General features: G+C 44.6%; 1 protein-coding gene across 1 annotated transcript in view; it reads left to right on the top strand.

Moving 5' to 3' along the window:
• The window catches only part of ncapg2 (non-SMC condensin II complex, subunit G2), a 22,141-nt gene extending 15,937 nt beyond the window's left edge, over positions 1-6,204 (top strand). Inside the window, exons 20-27 of the mRNA XM_053629870.1 lie at positions 1-134; positions 1,316-1,415; positions 1,536-1,726; positions 3,397-3,537; positions 4,406-4,509; positions 5,363-5,463; positions 5,607-5,703; positions 5,813-6,204. The exon at positions 1-134 is cut by the window's left edge and continues 4 nt beyond it. Coding sequence (XP_053485845.1) covers positions 1-134; positions 1,316-1,415; positions 1,536-1,726; positions 3,397-3,537; positions 4,406-4,509; positions 5,363-5,463; positions 5,607-5,703; positions 5,813-5,864 — 920 coding nt within the window. The 3' untranslated portion in view covers positions 5,865-6,204. The remainder of the gene's footprint in view (positions 135-1,315; positions 1,416-1,535; positions 1,727-3,396; positions 3,538-4,405; positions 4,510-5,362; positions 5,464-5,606; positions 5,704-5,812) is intronic.
• Positions 6,205-7,500: the final 1,296 nt, after the last annotated feature.

Consider the following 7,500-nt stretch of genomic DNA (forward strand, 5'->3'; position numbering starts at 1 on the left):
CGGAGGGGCAGAGCTTCCGGACCATGCTGGAGGAGTCCATGGACTGGGTGGAGAAGAGGGTCCTCCCGTTCCTGGTTGCCCCTGGCGACAGTGTCTGTGAGCAGCAGCTGAGTCTGAGCAGGAGAATTGTGGAGGTGAATGAGAATCCGAGCAGACATGCTTGCGTTAGTTCCTGTCGGTGTTGTTGGTGATCGCAGCGCCCACGTCCCTCAGTCTGTGGTGCGTTAGACCTGTGGGTGGTGTGGCTGCTACAGGGTCTGCGTCATGTGGGGAAAGAAACCTCTCCTAAAAATACAGCACAGGCTGTGGAATAGAAAGGATAAACGTGATGATCTTTACAGGACGATGATGTGGAAATCGCAGTAATTTAAATACATATAAGTAATACTCTCTGTATTAACACCTGGGGTTTATTTCAACACTACTGACTCACATCTCATCCCTCAAACCCCATCAGATCACTCGGATCAGATCACAGTACATCTCTCTTCTTCTCCTCTTTTTCTTTCTGCTTTCCTGCTCTTCCCATGTTCTTCTCCTACTCTTCCCATGTTCTTCACCTGCTCTTCCCATGTTCTTCACCTGCTCTTCCCATGTTCTTCTCCTGCTCTTCCCATGTTCTTCACCTGCTCTTCCCATGTTCTTCACCTGCTCTTCCCATGTTCTTCTCCTGCTCTTCCCATGTTCTTCTCCTGCTCTTCCCATGTTCTTCACCTGCTCTTCCCATGTTCTTCTCCTGCTCTTCCCATGTTCTTCACCTGCTCTTCCCATGTTCTTCTCCTGCTCTTCCCATGTTCTTCACCTGCTCTTCCCATGTTCTTCTCCTACTCTTCCCATGTTCTTCACCTGCTCTACCCATGTTCTTCTCCTACTCTTCCCATGTTCTTCACCTGCTCTTCCCATGTTCTTCTCCTACTCTTCCCATGTTCTTCACCTGCTCTTCCCATGTTCTTCTCCTACTCTTCCCATGTTCTTCACCTGCTCTTCCCATGTTCTTCTCCTACTCTTCCCATGTTCTTCACCTGCTCTTCCCATGTTCTTCTCCTGCTCTTCCCATGTTCTGCTTTTCTTGTGATCTTTTTTTCTTAGTTATTCTTTTGTTCTTCCCACGTTGTTCCCAAGCTCTTCCTGTGCTCATATCTTTCTCATTGGATGCTTTACTCCTAATCTTTCCCCTGCTTGTCCAATGTCTTATTCTTCTGCTCCCATACTTTTCCTCTGCTTTCCCCTGCTCATCTCCTGCATCTCCTGCTACTTTCTCTCTTTCTTTAATAATTTCCTTAATCTCTCCCCCTCTGCCCCCCTCCTGGGACAGATCTGCCTGTATGTGTGTAAGGACACCGTGCAAGTCGCTCTGGGAGACAGCGATTTTAACGACCACGTGCTCCAGCTTTGCTCCCACGTGGTGTTGTCTGGTGAGTGATGTCATCGTTAAACCTCATCGTCACTCGGCTAGTTAACCACTATATTACACTGCAAAAGTATACTGTTGCCATGACGATATGTCCAAACACGTGTCTCCATGTCCCTTTCAGAGAAAGGCTACATGTGTGTCCCTGTCCTGCTGTCCCTGCTGACCGAGGTGGCTCAGGACTGCGTTTCCCACGATGCCGAGGGACAGGAAGAGCAGCTGTCTGTCACCCTGGGCATCATCGCCAACATTTTCCAGAAAGTTCTGGAGGTCATGTCACACCGTCTACGCAAAGATAAAGAGGAGGGACAGGAGGTGAGTGTCTGTCTTTCTGTCTCTCTCTGTCTGTGTGTGTCTCTGTTTTTCTGTCTGTGTTTGTCTGTCTTTCTGTCTCTGTGTGTGTCTCTGTCTTTGTCTGTCTGTGTGTCTCTGTCTGTCTGTGTGTGTGTCTGTCTTTGTCTGTGTGTGTGTCTCTGTCTGTCTTTGTCTGTGTGTGTGTCTCTGTCTCTGTCTGTCTTTGTCTGTGTGTGTGTCTGTCTTTGTCTGTCTGTGTGTGTCTCTGTCTTTGTCTGTGTGTGTGTCTCTGTCTTTGTCTGTGTGTGTGTCTGTTTTTCTGTCTGTGTGTGTGTCTCTGTCTTTGTCTGTGTGTGTGTGTCTCTGTCTTTGTCTGTGTGTGTGTCTCTGTCTTTGTCTGTGTGTGTGTCTCTGTTTTTCTGTCTGTGTGTGTGTCTCTGTTTTTCTGTCTGTGTGTGTGTCTCTGTCTTTGTCTGTGTGTGTCTCTGTCTTTGTCTGTGTGTGTGTCTCTGTCTTTGTCTGTGTGTGTCTCTGTCTTTGTCTGTGTGTGTCTGTTTTTCTGTCTGTGTGTGTGTCTCTGTCTTTGTCTGTGTGTGTGTCTGTTTTTCTGTCTGTGTGTGTGTCTCTGTCTTTGTCTGTGTGTGTGTCTGTTTTTCTGTCTGTGTGTGTGTCTCTGTCTTTGTCTGTGTGTGTGTCTCTGTTTTTCTGTCTGTGTGTGTGTCTCTGTCTTTGTCTGTGTGTGTGTCTCTGTCTTTGTCTGTGTGTGTGTGTCTGTTTTTCTGTCTGTGTGTGTGTCTCTGTCTTTGTCTGTGTGTGTGTCTCTGTCTTTGTCTGTGTGTGTGTGTCTGTTTTTCTGTCTGTGTGTGTGTCTCTGTCTTTGTCTGTGTGTGTGTCTCTGTCTTTGTCTGTGTGTGTGTCTCTGTCTTTGTCTGTGTGTGTGTCTCTGTTTTTCTGTCTGTGTGTGTGTCTCTGTCTTTGTCTGTGTGTGTGTCTCTGTCTTTGTCTGTGTGTGTGTCTCTGTCTTTGTCTGTGTGTGTGTCTCTGTCTTTGTCTGTGTGTGTGTGTCTGTTTTTCTGTCTGTGTGTGTGTCTCTGTCTTTGTCTGTGTGTGTGTCTGTTTTTCTGTCTGTGTGTGTGTCTCTGTCTTTGTCTGTGTGTGTGTCTCTGTTTTTCTGTCTGTGTGTGTGTCTCTGTCTTTGTCTGTGTGTGTGTCTCTGTCTTTGTCTGTGTGTGTGTCTCTGTCTTTGTCTGTGTGTGTGTGTCTGTTTTTCTGTCTGTGTGTGTGTCTCTGTCTTTGTCTGTGTGTGTGTCTCTGTTTTTCTGTCTGTGTGTGTGTCTCTGTCTTTGTCTGTGTGTGTGTGTCTGTTTTTCTGTCTGTGTGTGTGTCTCTGTCTTTGTCTGTGTGTGTGTGTCTGTTTTTCTGTCTGTGTGTGTGTCTCTGTCTTTGTCTGTGTGTGTGTCTCTGTTTTTCTGTCTGTGTTTGTTTTCTGTGTCTCTGTCGCTCTCTTTCTTTTTCTTATCTGTATGGTTCTCTCAAAATTCAAAAGGTTGCTCTCTGCGCCCCCCCCCCCCCCCCCGATGTCTGACATTTCTTTCTGAAAGTATTCTGTTCACATTATTTTTGATTTTACACTGTTTTAAACTCTGTGTGTGTTTGTGTGTGTGTGTGTGTGTGTGTGTGTGTGTGTGTAGTTGTGCTCCTCCTCCAGAGACGCCCTGCACAACTTCCTGCTGGTGACTCAGTTGGTGTCTGAGAGGTCAGAGGTCATGACTGGGACTTTCTCGTCTCTGTGTGCCGCCATCATCGTCGACATCAGCATAACTCTCCAGAAGGTGTGTGCGTGTGCGCGAGAGAGAGAGATTCCCTTCAGGACAGTCATTTATATTGATATAAATCTATGTAATATTTATATTTGTGCGTGTGAGGAGATGAAATATTTCATCGTGGATTAATTTCCTCCTGGTTCATTAATATTCATGAATGATTAAAGTGTGTGTAGTGGTGCTGAGTAATAACAGGTGTTAATAACAGCGGTGTAGGGCTGGTCTTTCGTTTCTCCCGTGTCAGTTGCTCCATCATGGCGATGGTGTCGACGTTAGTCGACAGATGGAAGTCGGCATTTCTCGGGTTTGTCTGTAAAATCACGCGTCCTGATGAATGGCGTAAAGACTAAAGTACAGGGTTCTGAGGCGAGAATGAACCGAGCCGTCTTTTCTCCACACACATCCTCTTTAATTCTCCTCAGACGGCTCTTATTCTCTTCACCTCGTGACCCCCTCTAAGCCCCGCCCCCTTCCACCATCTCATAGTAGTAATCTCTCGTCTCGGTTTTCCATCACCCTCGATTTCTCTGGAAATGAAGACTTTTATTAATAACTTCTCACAACTGAAAGTTCAGGACTCACTGCACTGAAAGCCAAGTGCTGACTGTTATAATTAGCTTTACTTGCTTTTGCGTGAGTTCTAAATAAATATAAGAAAGAAATCGACTTTTATTGAAAAATAAGTTGAGAGTAAATGGGAAATACTGTATGTATTTTTTTTTTTAAATGCCGTTGTGTTTCCACATCTAGTAATGTGACTTACAATAACAGCTAAACAACATGTCATGTGTAACACACACACACATATCGTGATGTAATAAATCTGTGTGCACACATAAGAGAGATTTTTTTTTTAATCCTTCTTTCTTGTATTTAGATTTCTAATCCTGAAGAATTGACGACTCCTGAGACTGTAACAGATCTGCCTCCGCTCTCGAGCACCATCATGTCTGCCATCCTCAAATCACCTGCAGTAACCAGGTAACACACACACACACACACACAAACACACACAAACACACTTTCTGACTAATAATTTCCAGTGAAACCTCACGGAATCAGAAATGAACAGATGAGGCTGAGGCTTATACGACATTTTGGCCCCGCCCATTATCCTTTAGCAATCACTTTCTTCAGCTAACTTTTAGCTATGAAGATGGAGGAGGCGTGTAATTGCCCTGCTCTCTCTAGGGACCGTATTCAGAGTTGAGCTAATCGTCTGTAATACCTACAGACATGAGAGACACAAATGGGGGCGGAGTTTCCATTCGAAAACAGAGGCGTGTCCCAGCTACTTGAACTAAACGCGTTTTTCTTGCGTGGTATCGACTCCAGTACCACTGTGACCGTATGATGTCGCTCTGAAATTGACGTTTTCGCTTTAAATACGCTCAACTGTTTATCAGAGTTTATCTGGTCATCGGAGACAAATATTAAATGCGTAAATATGACTCATTTATGCTGATTAATTATTCAAATCAGCCGTTTAAACCGCCCGGAGATCAGAGGAGGTCCTAATCAGAGACGCTGCTTATCTGGAGGAGTGAATATTTTATGGATGAGTGAGCTGTAAGTGTAGCAGATGAGTGCTCGGTCAGCTTATCCTTCAAACCGCGGCCATGTTTTCTTCATTTATTCGACAAAACAAAATGGCGGATTAAAAGTACGGTGGTTTGATTTGTTGTCATTACGAAATGAATGTATTAAATGTGATGGTCTTTTTGTGTCAGTGTGTATGAATGAAGCAAATAGGATTTCTCGATCAGACTGTGGTACGTATCGGATTTTTATTATTTTTATTATGTGTACGTTTCCTGGTCCTGATCGTCTCTAGGAGCTTCTTGTCTGAGATGAGCTCGACGGTCGACTCGGAGGCCATCGACAGCATCGGCGGACTCGCGGCCATCGCGCACGTTCTGACCATCATGAGGACAAGTGAGTGTGCTGATCTCACACACACACACACACACACACATTGTAATATGTTAATCAACACCCTCCGACCAATCAGAATCCAGAATCCATGCTGATTCGCATGAGTTTTTTTTACGAGGTGAGTTATTGTGACTTTTGTACAGCGGAAAAGTTCAGCGCTGATCTAAAGCGGATCAGTGTGTCGGTGCACAGACAGATCCTGCAGAACTACGGCGTCACACCGGACGACTCGACACACAGGTAACACACGCACACAAACACTTACAAATCTCTTTAACACAGGCATACGATGTACATTGTGTGATCCAGAATATTTCTCCATTTTGTCACATCTCTCTCTCTCATTCAGAGTTCTCTACGAGAACGCAGTGGGGGCGCTGAACGAGCTCTTGATGCCGTGAATCTGCGGGTCGTCTTTATGAAAAACGTGGCAAGGGATCATGCTTTTGCTATGCATATATATATATGTTCTTTCTTACCTGTCATTTAAATTGCTTTTCACTGTGTCTTCATTATACAGCACTTGTGTATCAGTGGAAACAATGTGGGCGCTAATCACAACGATAACCAGTATCTTCTTCGTTACAGACGCATTTTGCTGAAATGGTGGAGATAAAAAAAAAAGCAGTGATGAAATTGTGTATCTATAATGAATGTTTTGCAGGCTGATATTAAGTGTAACGTGGGACTGAATGATAATGACACATCTATCTCAATAAATTTTCGGAGGTTTTATACAGATTTACGGCTTTGCTGTACCTTTTAAAGGCTTATTTGCGTGTTGCTACGGCGATGCCACGGGCGCCTGATCAAACGATGGACAGAACAGAGCAAAGAAAATTCACCGAGAAGATGGTGGGGGAAAAGGGGGTGGTCACATACTTTCACTTCGTACTTTCACTTTATCTAGGTGACCTCTGACCTTTTGAATTCGTGAACCTCGGTCTTCTGAGCCAATAGCCAACGAGTGGGCGGGACCAATAAGAGCAGGGATCTTGAAAGATACAATGACGAGCCCATTATTCAGTCTGCTGAAGAAGCCGAGATGAAGTTGCAGGATGTACTGGACACTTTTTAAAAAAAAAAAAAAAGTTTTTGGAAATGGGCGATACGCAAACTTTTGATATAAAGTGATGAATGTGAACAGCGTGTGTGTTAGACAGGTACACATTCCTCCGCCTGCTTCCTCACTGAACCAGATCATCTGAGATGCTTATCAGGCGTTATATGGTAATGTTACTGAGACCGAGGCATTCGGTTCCCTACTCCATATAGACCTGCTCTACATAAGGTGCAAAATAATGGCTCCTGCGCCCTATGTAGGGCCCTAGACGTTCAACAAGGAGCCGTTTGAGATTCAGATTCCTATATAAGTGCTAAATAATCGTTTCTACACCCTATTTACTGCACTAGGTGTCTAAAACAGAGCCATTTGAGCTTCAGACTCCTGTATAAATGCAAATTAATGGCTCATGCACCCTATTTAGTGCACTAGGCATCCAGAGCTACAAATACCAGTCGATTTTAGTGCAAAACCTGCACTAGTAAGAACCTGTCTGCTAGTAAGAACCTGTCTGCTAGTAAGAACCTGTCTGCTAGTAAGAACCTGTCTGCTAGTAAGCTGAAGATGAAAAGTAATTTCACCTTTCAGTAGGACAACGACCCAACGCCTCCAACTCAAGAAAGGAACGACTTCACCTAAAGATCAGTGTTTTTGAATCAGTCCAGCCCTGAATCCAGCTAAAAACCTGTGTGCTGAGCTGAAGCAGGCTGTGCACAGGAGACGTCCTCACAGTCTGATGGATCTGGAATGGTTTTGTAAGAACGAGTGGGAAAATATCGCCAAGTCAAGACGTGACACGCTGTTCGACTCTTCCGGAAAAAGACCGAGTGGTGTAATAAAATAAAACCGCTCCAAATAAGTGTTAGTCTAGGGGTGTGCACACTTCTGCAACCAGATTATTGTAAGTTTTTATTTCTCCTATTTCTACGTTTCACCATTTCACACCGAGGGTAGGAAAAGTTCTGACATTATCT

The sequence above is a fragment of the Ictalurus furcatus genome, chromosome 7, assembly GCF_023375685.1.
Source record: "Ictalurus furcatus strain D&B chromosome 7, Billie_1.0, whole genome shotgun sequence".
NCBI classification, from domain to species: domain Eukaryota; kingdom Metazoa; phylum Chordata; class Actinopteri; order Siluriformes; family Ictaluridae; genus Ictalurus; species Ictalurus furcatus.